Source organism: Rhinoderma darwinii, chromosome 4 (genome assembly GCF_050947455.1).
Source record: "Rhinoderma darwinii isolate aRhiDar2 chromosome 4, aRhiDar2.hap1, whole genome shotgun sequence".
NCBI classification, from domain to species: Eukaryota; Metazoa; Chordata; class Amphibia; order Anura; family Rhinodermatidae; genus Rhinoderma; species Rhinoderma darwinii.
Window position 1 is genome coordinate 150,926,261 of NC_134690.1, and position 17,522 is coordinate 150,943,782.

General features: G+C 44.6%; 1 protein-coding gene across 3 annotated transcripts in view; it reads right to left on the minus strand.

Moving 5' to 3' along the window:
- The window catches only part of MCF2L2 (MCF.2 cell line derived transforming sequence-like 2), a 396,533-nt gene that overhangs the window by 327,453 nt on the left and 51,558 nt on the right, over nt 1-17,522 (minus strand). For all 3 annotated transcript variants that reach the window (XM_075861683.1, XM_075861681.1, XM_075861682.1), the window contains exon 2: nt 15,645-15,728. In XM_075861683.1, the coding sequence (XP_075717798.1) occupies nt 15,645-15,728 (84 nt within the window). The remainder of the gene's footprint in view (nt 1-15,644; nt 15,729-17,522) is intronic.

Here is a 17,522-nt window from a genome sequence, read left to right on the forward strand (position 1 = left end):
CTATGTACAAAAATTCATGCACATGCCCCTGAAACAACCCCATCCACAGTATTTTTACATGTACCATTTTTCAGTCCTTTTCTTGCTGCAATTTTCATAATTATGACAAAAATGCAGCAGATTTGTTTAATTATGAAAATTGCAGGGAAAAAATCACGGGATATTGGGCTGTCGTGTGGGCGGTATCTGGAGACTGGACTCGTGATGTTGCTGTTCATATATGGACAGTGATGTCAGGGGGTTCTACATCACTTTCAGTGGCGTAACTACCGCCGTAGCAGCAGTAGCGGCTGCTACGGGGCCCGCGGCATGAGGGGGCCCATGTCGCCCGCCGGCACGGGCCCCCACCATGGCCGGAGGCTCCGCTAGCAGCCGCTATGGCTGCTACAGCGGGACGCCACTGAACAGTACGGCAGAGCAGGGAGGTATCTCCCCGCTCTGCCATTAAACAAAATACATGTATCCCCTATCCACAGGATAGGGGATACATGTGTGATCGCTGGCAGCGATAGGGAGAACGGGGGACTGAAAGTCCCCTGAAGTTCTCCATCACAAACCTCGGACTTCCGGGGTCTGTGTCGGCAGCTCCGGAGAAATGAATGGAGCGCCGGTCCCGCTTGTGCGCATGCGTGACCAGCGCTCCTTTCATTTTTATTGAGCTGCGCAGACGCCGGAAGTCAGAGGTTAGTAATAGAGAACATCAGGGGGACTTTCAGTCCCCCGTTCTCCCTATCGCTGCCAGCGATCACACATGTATCCCCTATCCTGTGGAGATCCTGTGGAGAGGGGATACATGTCTTTTATTAGGACACACTGTAGGTCGCATTTTTTTGGGAGGGGTGGGCGCTGTATGGCGTTCCCTACAGGGGGGGGCTGTATGGCGTTCCCTACATGGGGGTGACGCTGTATGGCGTTCCCTACAGGGGGGGGGACGCTGTATGGCGTTCCCTACAGGGGGGGACGCTGTATGGCGTTCCCTACAGGGGGGACGACGCTGTATGCCGTTCCCTACAGGGGGGGGGCTGTATGGCGTTCCTTACAGGGGGGGGCTGTATGGCGTTCCCTACAGGGGGGGGCTGTATTGCGTTCCCTACAGACCACCCCTGTAGGGAACGCCATACAGACTCCCTGTAGGTGACGCCATACAGTCCCCCCTGTAGATAACTCCAGACAGCCCCCTCTGTGAGGAACGCAATACAGCCCCCCGTCGTAGATAACGCCATACAGTCCCCCCTCTAGATAACGCCATACAGCCCCCTCTGTAGATAGCGCCATACAGTCCCCCCTGTAGATAGCGCCATACAGTCCCCCTGTAGATAGCGCCATACAGCCCCCCTGTAGATAGCGCCATACAGCCCCCCCTGTAGGGAACGCCATACAGCCCCCCCATAGATAACGCCATACAGTCCCCACTCTAGATAACGCCATACAGTCCCCTCTGTAGATAGCGCCATACAGTCCCCCCTGTAGATAGCGCCATACAGTCCCCCTGTAGATAGCGCCATACAGCCCCCCTGTAGATAGCGCCATACAGCCCCCCTGTAGATAGCGCCATACAGCCCCCCCTGTAGGGAACGCCATACAGCCCCCCCTGTAGGGAATGCCATATAGTCCCCCCCTGTAGATAACGCCATACAGCCCCCCCGTAGATAACGCCATACAGCCCCCTCTGTAGATATCTACAAAGGGGGCTGTATGGCGTTATCTACAGGGGGGCTGTATGGCGTTATCAAAAGGGGGGGTTTGTAAAAAAGGCACTATCTACAAATGGGGGGGTTGTGTGATACCCGGGGAGGGGGGGCCCCAGTCAAAAGTTTGCTATGGGGCCCAGTCTTTCCTAGTTACGCCCCTGTTCACTTTGTTCATATATTTGTTATATGTTCAGGTAGCGCTCTGCGTGGGGGACTTCGGGCAACGTATCACACTGTATGTCTATCCAGTGAGATACAAAGCAGCCTTCCGTCAGAGGTATACGTTGGGAGTCACCAACCAACGTAAAGCAATGTGGTTAAAGAGGCTGTCACCACATTTTAAGTGCCTTATCTTCTACATGATGTGATCGGCGCTGTAATGTAGATTACAACAGTTATGACCTATATTAGCTTTATGCTAATGAGTTTCTCAATGGACAACTGGGCGTGTTTTACTTTTTGGCCAAGTCGGTGTTGTGGAGAGAAGTGTATGTACTGTGTAAGGCTGGATTCACACGAGCACATTACGTCCGTAATGGATGGAACGTATTTCGGCCGCAAGTCCCGGACCGAACACAGTGCAGGGAGCCGGGCTCCTAGCATCATAGTTATGTACGACGCTAGGAGTCCCTGCCTCTCCGTGGAACTACTGTCCCGTACTGAAAACATGATTACAGTACGGGACAGTTGTCCGGCAGCGAGGCAGGGACTTCTAGCGTCGTACATAACTATGATGCTAGGAGCCCGGCTCCCTGCACTGTGTTCGGTCCGGGACTTGCGGCCGAAATACGTTCCATCCATTACGGACGTAATGACCTCGTGTGAACCCAGCCTAAGACGTTGGAACATTGCTCTTCTGTGTAGTTTCTACTGTGTAGAGGAGAAACTACAGAGGATGTAAGTGAGGTGCAGACAGCAGTGGACTCTCTCTCCGGCAATGGGCTCCTGGCATTTGCCGGGTGCTGATGCCGACTCAATGACAGGGGGCATACACTATAAGGCCCTGTTCACACAGAGTTTTTTTGCCGTGGTTCATGTAAAAAAACGCTCACTTTTTTTCCTTTTCCTGTTGAAATAGGTAAAAAAAAAGCATAAAAAATTGCGACAACAATCGCTGCAAAAATACGTCTGAAATGCCTGTGTTGCAGAACCACTTCAAGAAACCCGGAGCTGATTTTTGCAGGCAGAATTTTCTGCCTGCTTAGAAACTCTGTGTGAACAGGGCCTATCTAGAAGAGAAAAGGTTTCACATTATCATAGATGGAGATTCCTTAGGCCTCATGCGCACGACCGTAAAAACACCCGTTATTACGGGTCGTAATTACGACCCGTAATAACGGGCTCATAGACTTCTATTGGCCACGGGTACCTTCCCGTTTTCTTACGGGAAGGTGCCCGTGCCGTTGAAAAAGATAGAACATGTCCTATTTCAGGCCGTAATAACGGCACGGGCAGCCCATAGAAGTCTATGTGGCTACATGTGTGCACCCATCATTAATTCAGCGTTGCTAGACGACGTCGGTAAATAGTCACTGTCCAGGGTGCTGAAAGAGTTAACTGATCGGCAGTAACTGTTTCAGCACCCTGGACAGTGAATTCTGATCAGAATATAGAGCAACCTGTAAAAAAAAAAGACGTTCATACTTACCGATAACACCCTGCTTCCTCCAGTCCGGTCTCCCGGCCGTTGCCTTGGTGACGCGTCCCTCTCGACATCCGGCCCGACTTCCCTGGATGACGTTTCAGCCCATGTGACTGCTGCAGCCAATCACAGGCCAATCACAGGCTGCAGCCAATCACAGGCCAATCACAGGCTGCAGCGGTCACATGGACTGCCGCGCCATCCAGGGAGGTCGGGCTGGATGTGAAGAGAGGGACGCGTCACCAAGACAACGGCCGGGTAAGTATGAATTTCTTTAACTTTTATTACAGAAAGGGCTGCCCCTTCTCTCTATCCTGCACTGATAGAGAGAAGGGGCTGCCGATTAGTGCAGTGCTATTTTGCAGCCAAAAACGTGCCCGTAAATACGGGTGGAATACGGGTGACACCGGACCCATATTTACGGGCACGGGTCCGTAAATACTGGTGCAAAACGGGTCGAATACGTGTGACACCGAACCCGTATTTACGCCAGTATTTACGGGTGGGAAAAAATACGGTCGTGTGCATGAGGCCTTTCTGTGTGAGCAGTCAGGCTATGAAACTCTCTGTCACAAGATGTTGTGATGGTTGAGTCATTAAACACGTTTAACCCCTTAAGGACACAGCCAATTCTGGCCTTGCAACAGAACAATTTTTTTTAGATTTCCCTCTTCGCATCCCGGCGCTCATTACTTTTTTATTTTTTGTACGACGTAGCTGTATGAGAGTTTATTTTTTGCAGGACAAGTTGTACTTTATTTAGGTGCCATTTTTTTTTGGGTACATTTACATTATCGTATAATTTATATACATTTTTATTTTGTCAAAAATGCAGAAAAAAAGCAGTTCCACGGCAGCTTTAATTTTTTTTTTACACCATACACCAATCATCATAAATAATGTTATACATTTGTTGTACAGGTTGTATGGTCGTATATGTGTACCTTATTTCATGTTTTGGGACTTGCATTTCTGTGTATTTTTTTTACAGGTTATTTTTTCCATTTAACATCACTTTTTATTTTTTTTTTAAATCCCAAATATCTATATGCCAGTATATTAGCCTGTGTACTGGTTATACCCAGGCAGTTGTTAGGGCATACCTGTGTATGCCCTAACAACAGGAAATATGGTCAGATAGCCCTGGAGGCCTTCAATGGACCCTAGGCTGTCTGTCCATACATGGCATGTCCCTCGATCACGTCATAGGGATTCCCTGTGATGCGATCAAAGGGGGTGCCCCTGTTCATTTTCCCTTTGAATGCCGCGGACAGCTTTGATCACAGCATTCAAGGGCTTAAAGGCAGAGAAAAGGGGTTTCTCTTATCTCCGTCGTTAGAGCGAGGCTGCAGCCGTTGCCCCACTCCTGATCGCGCCAGCACATTGTGTGTCACACAGGACGAGAATGCTCGTACTAATGTGGCAAGCATCCATCGCTCACCACGAGTATTCTCGTCCTGAGTCGGCGACCAGTTGAAAAGGGTCTAGATATTTTTCTTGAAAGATGTAATATCGCAAGTTATATGCACTATATTATAGGAAATGGGATGTTGATCCAGGGACTTATTCTGATTTTATTTGGAGTCGGGAACAACCTCATGAGGATATTTGCCTTTCCCTGTGTCAACACGGTAGGATTATAGATTGGACTTGTTGGACCTGTGTCTACTTTCAACCTTATCAACTATGTAAGCAGGGCCGCCATCAGGAATTTCTGGGCCCCATACAGCCAAGATGTCTGCCCCCCTCCATTACCGGGGGTAGGCAACGGAAAGTGTGGCACTGATTTTGGTGCTGATGTCAATTACAGTGAAGGAAACCATGGAGCCGCAGTGACCGGTTAATGCTCTGGATTTTGATCTATTTAGCCAAAACGTATCCGACTGAATGGCATAGAGTGGGATACGTCGCCCGGGGAATAGCCCAGTAGTAACTCCTGAAGTCACTGTCCTTGAACAGGGCTGGAGCATTCTACTAGCGCTCAGCCCAGGGACTATGGCGCTGTTCTTGATGTCGATATACGTAAAGTGACGTCCGAAGCTTTGCCAAGCCTGAGCTCATGGTCGGAGCGTCAGCAAGGCTCTGGCCAGGGATTTCGGCCCTGGAGAATCCCCTGACGTCACTTTACATATATGGACAGTGATGACAGGAGCTTTCCCAGGGACAAAGTCCACGGGCAGAGCACTTGTGATGCTCTGTCTGGGGACTCCGGAATAGCAAAGTCTACTACGCTATTCCATCCTCCAAAAATAAGGTAAACCGACGTCTACCAGCCCGACGTAGGCTAAAAGGACATAATGCAGCCCTGTGAATTATCGTCTGCGTTGTTTATAGTGTACGTTAGGAGATTTCCTGACGTACACAATAAACTTAGGGCAACAGCACGATGTGAAGGGGCCTTAACCCCTTCCCGACATCCGCCGTATATATACGGCGCTGTCGGGAGGTGCTTCCCGCAAAGCGCCGTATATATACGGCGCAGTGATGGTGCGGGCTCAGAAGCAGAGCCGGCACTATCACTGCGGGGGGACAGCTGTATTATACAGCTGGCACCCTCCTGTAACTGCCAGGACCGGAGCTACTCTCCGATCCGGCAGATTAACCCCTCAGATGCTGCGCTCAATAGAGCGCAGCATCTGATAGGTTTTCACCCGATCGGCAACCCAGTGATGCAATCGCTGGGTTGCTGTGGCAATCGGACGCCAGAAAATGGCGTCCGAGTCTGCCTTGTACGGGAGCCGATGAGGACCCGCCTGCGGCGAGTCCTCATAGGCTTGCTGTCAGTGAATAACTGACAGCGCTAATACACTGCACTACGTATGTAGTGCAGTGTATTAGAGTAGCGATCGGGGCATCAGGCCCTCATGTAACGACCCAAACTACAAAACTATTATGTAATTTATCCCGCACGGTGAACGCGGTATAAAAAAACATGAAAAACAGCGCCAGAATCTTTGTTTTTAGGTCACATCTCCTTCCAAAAAATGCTATAAAAAGTGATCAAAAAGTCACATTTACTCCAAAATAGTACTAATAAAAAACGACAATCCGTGCCGCAAAAAATAATCCCTGACACCGCTTTGTGCACGCAAAAATAATAAAGTTATGGGTCTTAGAATATGTCGACAGAGAAAACAAATGATTTTATAAAAAAAGTGATTTTATTGTGCAAAAGCCGCAATACATAAAAAAAACTATATAAATTTGGTATCGCCGTAATCGTATCGACCCGCAGAATAAAGCTAACATGTAATCTAGGGCGCACTGTGGATGCAGAGAAAAAAAAACAATAAAAAACTATTCCAGAATTGCTTGCTTTTGGTAATTTCCTTTACCAAAAAATGAAATAAAAAGTGATCAAAAAGTCGTATGTGTTCTAAAATGGTACCAATAAAATCTACAGCCCGTCTCGCAAAAAACGAGCCTGCACACCGCTCAATCAAGTGAAAAACAAAAAAGTTACGCCACTAGTAATGCGGTGATGAAAAACATCTCAATGCGCAGGCCGGAGGGGAACATTCCTTCAGTTTCAGGGCCCTAGTATTTAGGAACTAGAAAAGGGAATGGACATAGCACATCCGCTGGAAGCGAGGGCGCCCATATTATACCAGCGCAAAACTTTCCCAGTAATATTTCCCAAACTACGAAGGAGAAAAAGTCAGCAAAAGGTGCAGAGCGTTACAGAAGGGGGATAAGAAAGAAAACCGTTTATCAGTGTGACGCCGGCCTGCGCATAACGGATCGCTTCACAGCGTAACACACACCTATGGATAATTGTATTATTTACCCCATTAGTATACCCTCTTATTATGCCCTGATGTACTCCGCACAGATTACATATGCCCTGATGTACTCCGCACATATTACATATACCCTGATGTACTCCGCACAGATTACATATGCCACCACATTATAAACGGAAATACCAGCAAAACCCCAAAAAGAACTATTACCAAGCAAAATCCATGCTCAAAATGGCGGTCTTTCCTTTCTTAGCCCTACAGTGTGCCCAAACAGCAATTTATGGCCACAAGTAAGGCATTACCATGCCCGGGAGAACCCGCTTAACAATTTATGGGGTAAGATTCTCTAGGGGCACAACATCTTGTGCGGTGAATGGGCAGATCAGTGGAGAAATTGCAATTTTCACTTTGCACCATCCACTGCGTATTCATTTCTGAAAAACACCTGTGGAGTCTAAATTGTCACTACATCCCTTGATAAATGCCTTTAGGGGTGTAGTTTCTAAAACGGGGTCACTTTTGTTTGGTACATCAGGGGTTTTGCAAATGCAACATGGCGTCCGCAAACCATTCCAGCAAAATCTACGCTCCAAAAGATAAATACCGCTCCTTTTCTTCTGAATGCTCCCATATATGTAAACAGCCAATTATAACCACATATGGGGTGTTACCGTACTCGGGAGAAATTACTTTACAAATGTTGGGGTGCTTTTTCTTTTCTATTCCTTGTAAAAATGAAAAATGTGTATCTAAAACTACATCTTGTTGGAAAAAAAAAATATTTTTCATTTTCATGGCTTAATTCTAATTAATTCAGCAAAAAACCTTTGGGATCAAAATTTTCACTATACCCCTAGATGATTCCTCAGGGGGTGCAGTTTCCCAAATGGTGTCACTTTTGGGGTGTTTCCACTGTACTAGTACTACAGGGGCTCAGCAAATATGACATGACACCCAGAAACCATTCCAAAATCCAAATGGTGCTCCTTCCATTCTGAGCCCTACCGTGTGTCCAAACAGATGTTTGTGACCACATGTGGGGTATTATTTTACTCGGGAGAAGTTGCTTTACAAATGTTGTGGTGCTTTTTCTCCTTCAGTCCTTGTGGAAATTAAAAAAAAATACCTAAACCTACATTTTCTTTGAAAAAATTTAGATTTTCATTTTTACGGCCTAGTTACAATAAGTTCTGTAAAAAACCTGTGGGGTAAAACTGCTCACTCTACCCCTAGATAATTCCCTCATGGGGTGTAGTTTCCAAAATGGGGTCACTTGTTGGGGGTTTCCACTGTTTTGTCCCCTCAGGAGCTTTGCAAATGCGACATGGCCTCCGCAAACCATTCCTGCTAAATTTGAGTTCCAAAAGCCAAATGGCGCACTTTCCCTTCTCAGCCTCGCCGTGTGTCCAAACAGCCGTTTATTACCACATGTGGGGTATTTTTTTACTCGGGAGAAATTTCTTTACAAATTTTATGGTGCTTTTTCTCCTTTAGTCCTTGTGGAAATGAAAAAAAATTAGCTAAACCTAAATGTAGATTTTCATTTTCACAGCCTACTTGCAAAAATTTCTGCAAAAAACCTGTGGGGTCAAAATGCTCACTATACCCTAGATAATTTCCTCAAAGGGTATAGTTTCCAAAATGGGGTCACTTGTTGGGGGTTTCCACTGTTTTGTCACCTCAGGGGCTTTGCAAATGCGACATGGCCTCCGCAAACCATTTCTGCTAAATTTGAGCTCCAAGAGCCAAATGGCGCACTTTCCATTCTAAGCCCTGCCGTGTGTCCAAACAACCGTTTATTACCACATGTGGGGTACTGTTTTACTCGGGAGAAATTGCTCTACAAATGCTGTGGTGCTTTTTCTACTTTAGTTCTTTTGGAAATGAAAAAAAATTAGCTAAACCTACATTTTATTTGAAAAAATGTAGATTTTCATTTTCATGGCCTAGTTCCAAAAATTTTTGCAAAAAAACTGGCCGGTCAAAATGCTTGCTACACCCCTAGATAAATTCTTCGAGGGGTGTAGTTTCCCAAATGGGGTCACTTTTGGGGGGTTTCCACTGTTTTAGTTCCACTAGACCTGTTCAAAGCTGACATGGTGCCTAAAATATATTCTAATAAAAAGGAGGCCCAAAATCCACTAGGTGCTCCTTTGCTTCTGAGGCCGGTGCTTCAGTCCAGTAGCACGCTACGGCCACATGTGGGATATTTCCTAAAACTGCAGAACCTGGGCAATAAATATTGAGTTGCATTTCTTGGGTAAAACCTTCTGTGGTACAAAAAAAATGGATTCAAAATGAATTTCTGGAAAAAAATAATGAACTTTGTAAATTTCACCTCTACTTTGCCTTAATTCCTGCGCAATGTCTAAAGGGTTAAGAAACTTTCTAAATGCTGTTTTGAATACTTTGAGGGGTGCAGTTTTTAAAATGGGGTGACTTATTGGGGGTTTCTAATATCTAAGGACCTCAAAGCCACTTCACAACTGAACTGGCCCCTGTAAAAATAGCATTTTGAAATTTTCTTGAAAATGTGAGAAATTGCTGCTAAAGTTCTAAGCCTTGTAACGTCCTAGAAAAATAAAATGATGATCAAAAAACGATGCCAATCTAAAGTAGACATATGGAGGATGTTAGTTAGCAACATTTTTGTGTGGTATAACTGCCTGTCTTACAAGCAGATGCATTTAAATTGAGAAAAATGCAAAATTTTTGCAATTTTTCGCTAAATTTTGGTGTTTTTCACAATAAATACTGAATGTATCGGGCAAATTTTGCCAGTAACATAAAGTCCAATGTGTCACGAGAAAACAATCTCAGAATCGCTTGGATAGGTAAAAGCATTCCGGAGTTATTACCACATAAAGTGAAACATGTCAGATTTGAAAAATGAGGCTCTGTCAGGAAGGTCAAAAGTGGCCAAAGAGGGAAGGGGTTAAAGAGGCTCTGTCACCAGATTGTGCAACCCCTATCTGCTATTGCAGCAGATAGGCGCTGCAATGTAGATTACAGTAACGTTTTTATTTTAAAAAAACGAGCATTTTTGGCCAAGTTATGACCATTTTCGGATTTATGCAAATGAGGCTTGCAAAAGTACAACTGGGCGTGTTGAAAAGTAAAAGTCCAACTGGGCGTGTATTATGTGTTACATCTGGGCGTGTTTACTACTTTTACTAGCTGGGCTTTCTGAAGAGAAGTATCATCCACTTCTCTTCAGAACGCCCAGCTTCTGGCAGTGCAGATCTGTAACGTCACTCACAGGTCCTGCATCGTGTCGGCACCAGAGACTACATTTGATTCTGCAGCAGCATCAGCGTTTGCAGGTAAGTAGCTACATCGACTTACCTGCAAACGCCGATGCTGCTGCAGAATCATCATGCAAAATCTGGTGACAGAGCCTCTTTAAGGGAGGGGGAAGCGCTTGTGAGGATGTAAGGAGCACTAATGCTCTGCTCTTACGTTGCCAATAAAGTTCAATGTGTTTTTCCACAGCAAAAATCTGAGGCTTTCCCTTTGATTTCTGACGCAGATGTGCCACAAGTGTGTAGCAGATCCGCACGAGAATAAGGCCCTGTTCACACAGAGTTTTTTTGCTGCATCTTTTGCAGCGGAAACCGCGTTGGAAACTGCAGCAAAAAACAGCCAAAATCGCCCCCTATTGATTTCAACAAGAGGCAAATGAATTTTTTTCCCACGAGCGGAAAAAAATGCTCGCGAGAAAACGAAGCGACATGCCCTTTCTTCGGGAATTTCCGTCTCTGACTTACCGTTGACATCAATGGGAGTCAGAAAAAGCTTGAAGGAATTTCGAGGCAGATTTTTCTGCCTGCAAAAAGCTGTGTGAACAAGACCTAAGTCCCAGTGTCATTCAAAGTTGCTCATCCTCGGCTTTTCCATGTAATATAAGTCGCATGCTACTTATTGCTGTGGTGGATTTCTTTTCATGGTGCGGACAAAAATACACGTTGAAAATTTTTCCCAACATGTGAACTGAGTTGCGGAAACCTCATATACATGGGATACAGAATCATCGGCATGTCATCGGAATCCGTATCAAATCCAACATGTGTGAACGGGGCCTTAGGGGGAGTTTAAAAAAAAAAACTCTGTTAGGCCAAATACTTACTTACGATACTTATTACGTGCAAATTTTTCAAGGGTATTTTCGTGCGGAAAATCAGCAGTGTAATACAGGACCGGCAAAGTAAATGAGATCAAGAAATCTCATCTGCATGTCGCATTTTCTGCACAAAAATTCACCTGCGGTGCGTATTTGAGAATATGATACATGTCAATTTATCTTGCGTTTCCGCTTGCGAATTGTTTCTGACTAGTTTAAAAAACAATAAAAAACCTGCAGCATAAAACCTGCACCTATTTCCGCATCAAAGTGTAAAAACCGCACCTAAAAACTTATCGAAAACGCACTATTAGGGCTTATTCAGACGAACGTATAATACGTCCGTGCAATGAGCGTGATTTTCACGCGCGTCGCACGGACCTATGTTAGTGAATGGGGCCTTTCAGACTGTCAGTGATTTTCACGCAGGGTATGTCCGCTGCGTAAAACTCACGACATGTCCTATATTTGCCCGTTTTTTGCGCATCACGCACCCATTGAAGTCAATGGGTACGTGAAAACCGCGCACGGCACACGGACGCACTTCCGTGTGCTGCGCGTGATGCGCGCTACAGTAGCCAAAACTATTAATGAAAACAGAAAAGCACCAGAGTGTCATAATGATGGCGGCTGCGCGAAAATCACACAGCCACGCATTATATGCTGCTGACACACGGAGCTTTTATGGAACTTTTGCGCGTGCAAAACGCCACGTTTTGAATCCTCGTGTCAATCCGGCCTTAGGTGCAGAATTACCTGCGGTTTTGATGTGGTTTTTGTGCACCAAATTCCTCAATGTGTGCGTTACAGAATTTGCTAGGGACTTACAGAAAATTAACCCTTTACATTGTAAAGGATGAAATACGTTACAATTCTGCAAGATAATAGGCATGCAGCTGATTTAACCCCTTCCCTCCATTTTTCGGATTTTCACTTTTGTGTTTTCCTCCCCACCTTCAAAAAGCTATAATTTTTTTTATTTTTCCGTCTTCATAGCCATATGAGGGCTTGTTTTCTGCAAGACAAGTTGTAGTTTTTAATGGCACCATTTATTGTACCGCATAATGTACTGGGAAGCTGGGAAAAAATATTTGTCGTGTGAAATGGGCAAAAAACAGTGATTATGCAATTTTTTGGGGGGTTTTGTTTTTACGGCATCCATCAGACGGCTAAAACCACATATTCACCTTATTCTACAGGTTTATACGATAACAAATTTATATGTTTTGTTTTATGTTTTACCACTAAATTAAAAAAATGTTTTGTGTCGCCATGTTCTGAGAGCCATAACTTTTACATTTTTCATAAATTTAGCGATGTGAGGGCTTAAATTTTTTTTCACCGATACCATTTTGAGATATATGCGACTTTTTGGTCACTTTTTTGGAGCGCTAAGGTGACCAAAAACCAGCAATTTGCGTGTTTTATATATTTTTTTTATGACATTCACCCAGCGGGTTAAACAACGCTATATTGTGATAGTTCGGACTTTTAAGAACGCGGCGATACCAGTTATTTTAAGTTTTATTTATTTTTTAACATTGATTTAGGGAAAAATTGGAAATGGGTTTTTTTTTGAACTCTTAATACTTTATTATTTTATTACTTTATTTATTTATTTTGGAACATAAAAAAACGTTATTTAAATTTTTTTTATTAGGCCCCGTAGCGGACTTGAAGCAGCGATCCACTGCAATGATCATCCACTGCATGATATACTGCAATACTAATGTATTGCAGTATATCGTGACACTGAGGGCTTATTCAGACGAACGGAAAATACGTCCGTGCAACGCGCGTGATTTTCACGCACCTCGCACGGACCTAAGTTAGTCTATGGGGCCGTGCAGACAGTCATTGATTTTTGCGCAGCGTGAGTCCGCTGCGTAAAACTCACATGTCCTATATTTGTGCGTTTTTCGCGCATCACGCACCCATTGAAGTCAATGGGTGCGTGCAAATCGCGCACGGCACACGGAAGCACTTCCGGGTGCCGCGCGTGATGCGCGCTACAGTAGTAAAATAAATGAATGAAAACAGAAAAGCACCACGTGCTTTTCTGTTTGTAAACAAAAAACCAGAGTGTCATAATGATGCCGGCTGGCGAAAATCACGCAGCCACACACCATGTGCTGATGACAAACGGACCTTTTGCGAGCGCAAAATGCAGCGTTTTTTGCGCGCGCAAAATGGACATGTCCGTGTGAATAAGGCCTTAAGGTGTAAAACGGGCGGAATAAAAGTGATCTTTGATTCCGCCCGTGGCAGTGAGGTGTCGGCTGCGTAACAGTCGTCACCCGCTGTGTATGGAGCTCGCTCAGCCCCTGAGCTCGCTCTATACTTCCCATACATACCTAACCCTTATCACGTACAGTTACGTGATATTGCGTTAAGGGGTTATAAATCAGCAGCACGTCCTAAATTCCATGCAGATGTTTTTTTCTGCTGCACTTGCATGGGGTTTTGACAAACCCCATTCACATGAGTTAGAGCTTATTCAGACTAACGTGTTAATCGTCCGTGTGAAGGACATTTTATTTAATGGCCGTCACACCGCTGCATGTATTTCTATGGGGTTATTCACACGGTCGTTGCTTTAACGGACCGTGTGAAGTGCCTGTAAAAGAATAGGACGTGTCCTATTTTTGTGCATTTTCACGGATCCCTCAATAGACTCTATGAGGGATCTGTGAAAACGGGTCCCGTACGGGTGCAAATCGGCCGTGAAAAATGGCAGTTATTCACGGCTGAATTCACACACGTTCTTCTGAATATCGCCTTATATTGTAATTTGTAGTGAATTTTCAGGGCGCAATCCGCACCAAAAATAGGAGACAAATAAGTGGCCTTATTCAGACGTCCATGTTCGGTCTGTGATATACGAACCGTGTATCGGCCATATTTCCCGGACCGACCACAGTTCAGGGAGCCGGGTTTCTAGCATCAGTTATCTATAATCATAGGAGACCCTCCCTTCCCGAGGGAATACTGTCCCCGGTCCCGTACTGAAAGCATCATTACAGTATGGGGCAGTATTTCCGCGGAGAGGCAGGGACTCCTAGCAGCATTGATAACTATGATGCTAGGAGTCCGGCTCCATAAATTGTGGTCGGCCTGGGAAATACGGCCAATAGACGCTCCGTATATCACGGACCAAACACGGCTGTCTGAATAAGGCCTTAGTCTAGTTACACAGTGCTGTCAAATCCCATTTTTTTGCCACAATTTTTGCAAAATCGCAGCAAAAACTTGATTTGACCGCACTGTTAGAATATAGCCTAACAGCACTATTTTTTCATGTTTTGTATCTTTTTTATGCAATTTTCGTAGTCACGGCACCAATCACGCGGTTTTGCTGCAATTTTTATATAATCGCAGAAAAACTGCGCTATTTTTGCTGCGATTGCGAAAATCGTGGCAAAAAAACGCTAGGAAAACGAAAAAAAATACAAAAATATTTTAACAAACTTATAATATATTCTACAAGTGGGGTCAGGAGGAATGGGAAGCAGGATGGAGAGGGGAGAAAAACTCACCAGCCCGCAGGCCCGGTCAGTGTGGAGGTGCTGGCTGGGGGGCGAGATCTCCACACGGAGCTTCTGCTTCTCATGCTGCATCTTTCCCGTCCTGTTCGTGAAGCAACAGGTATGGAGGGGGGGCCGTGAGTGTTGCGAGGGGGGGCCGCGATAGTTGCGATGGGGGGCCAACAGTCCGTGGGGGAGGTGACAACAGACCGGCGGGCCCCTTTTCTTCAGCCATGTGTCCGGGCCCCTGACGGCAGTACTAGTAGTACTGCCCTGATGGTGGCCATGTATGTAAGGACATACATTTTACTCTGTATGAGCAGAATGTCCAGCCAACTGTTCATAAACTTCAGAATAGAAACATGAGTGATACAGATTTTGTTCATTAAATGTAGGATTATGTCTCAATCATGTGACTGTATTATGGCTCCATATACCACCGATGGAGCCTTAAAAAGTGTACAGCTCCTTACCGAACCTCCATTTACATATATACTAGTATATATATATATATATATATATATATATATATTTTTTTTACTATAAACCTCATTTTTTTCCAGCTCTCTGAATCCAGTGCATGTTTTCATTCTGGTTGTCATAACTAAGTCCAGTGACATGTATACTTAAACATGTAATTCACTCTAATTCATTTATATTTATTATAATATAACAACATCTGCATACTTACTAAACTTCACAATTACCATATAATACTGTGTAAAGGAGAACTGAGTCATATGTATATATAGCCATGACAACCGTTTTTACCATTGCCGGCTGCATGCACATAACTTCATACCGAGCTTTATATTACACAGAGACTTCTTGTTTCTTCTCCTGACTAAAAAAAAATTTACAACCCCCTTTATTTAACCCAAACACACAATTCACACAGATTTGACGGTACAACGCAGAACTTACCTGGCAAGGTAGCAAACTGTCTGTGAAGTTGTTCCATAATGTCGACAGCGAGCAGCGGCCTGATCTCTTGCTGCATAATTTCATCTACAGATTTAATGAAAAATTCGGAGTCACAGCAGCGCAATATGAGTGACAAAACATGCGACACGTAAGAGAAAGCATGTGAGTTCTAGCTGTAAACAACCTTCGATAAAAATATGTCATGACTATCCCACTTTTCCATTGCCTCTGTATTCCGTAGTCATTCATTGTGTAAAATATAGAACCCCAGTCCAACCTATCACAGTCCTTTATTCATACATAGATAACAATTGGGTCTCCTCCTTGTTCAGCTCCTGACCCAGCACACAGTTCTGTGACCAGCCTTTGCCCCTGTGCACTCTATAGAAGCCCGGCTTGGCTCGGAGTTGAATGGTTTTGCTGTGTGGTAGGCAGCCGCCGGGACCCTGCTCCTGCATGAGGCTGCAGTACTTACACTGAGGCCTCTTTGTTACACACTGTGCTCACTGAACTTTCAGAAGTTTATTCTTTCATGGTTGTGTTAAGTGAGTAGTTCTGCGATAGAATAGAGAAATAAATAATGCTAAAAAAAAAAGGATAAAGTCGTTAGCCAGAAAACTGATGCTGGCCGCATCTCGACATGCCTAGTAAAGGAGAAATAGACATCGAATTCACCAGCTGTACTAAAAAAACACACACTGAATGTTCAGACCATGATTGTATCACATAAGAAAACGATGCTGGATCAGCTAAATGGAACACAAAATGAGGTGGATTTTCCCTTACACCACTGACTGCTACTCGTTCGTAATTCCTCCTCCACAAGACATTCAAGGCTGAACTAGATATAATCTGCCGTACATTGTCACTAGAGGCCACAACTGTTGACAGATCAACTTCATTAATACGGTTCTCAAAATGATGCATCAGCGTGAGATGGATTATGAAAAAACTGACGTAAACTCATGTTAGTTGAAGAGAAAAAAAAACCGAACCCCCTCAAAAACAACCCACAATCCTTATCCACTATCACTACCTGTGGGTATTTCTTTTGACGCCTTGCTTTAGGACAGAACTATGATCATGTGGGCCCCAATGCAATAACGGTCATGGCCCCTTTAGTTAAACATGTTAACTCTAGAACAGGAAGCAGTGTATTCAGCGCCACATATAAGATGGAGATCCAATCGCTATAAAGATATATGGTGCAGTTTAGCTCTGTGCACCCCTAATTCTTTTGGCCCTCAGGCAGTTCCCTATTGCCCAAACTGTCAGGTCGCAGCTACTGTTCAGCTGCATTGTGTACAGGGAGACTGAGGTAGTTTGGAATCCATCTCCTATCTTATTAAAGCTCAGATTGTCCCTTTGTTCCTCCCAGTTCTTTAATTCAATAAAAAATTTCAGGTTTTAACCAATACCTCTGGAGCGCTGGATTACTACCATTCTTCTTTTGGACTGCCCTGCTGTTGCCGATGTGGCCCATGGTCTGTCCATTTCACCCGGAAAAACGGCACACCAACCAGCATCTATACACGGTGAGTTTACATCTAAACTTTCAATTATTTTTGTTATACATTATGGCCTTATTTACATGAGCGTGTTCAACGGCCGTCCCACGGACCTTTGTAATTCAATGTGGCCATTCACACAGCCGTTGTTTGGGCACATTCACACGTGGCAGAATTTCTGTTGAATTCCGCTGCGGACAGTCCGCAGTGGAATTCTGCAGCAGCCATTTTTTACATTTGTTTCTATACATTTTTAGGAAAGTTAGTTCAGACGTTGCAGAAAATAATTGTGCGGAAATCAGGCTGCGGTGCAGAATTTCCCCTCCGCAGCATGCTCATGATTTTGCGGAGAAGAAGCGGAATTTCATTG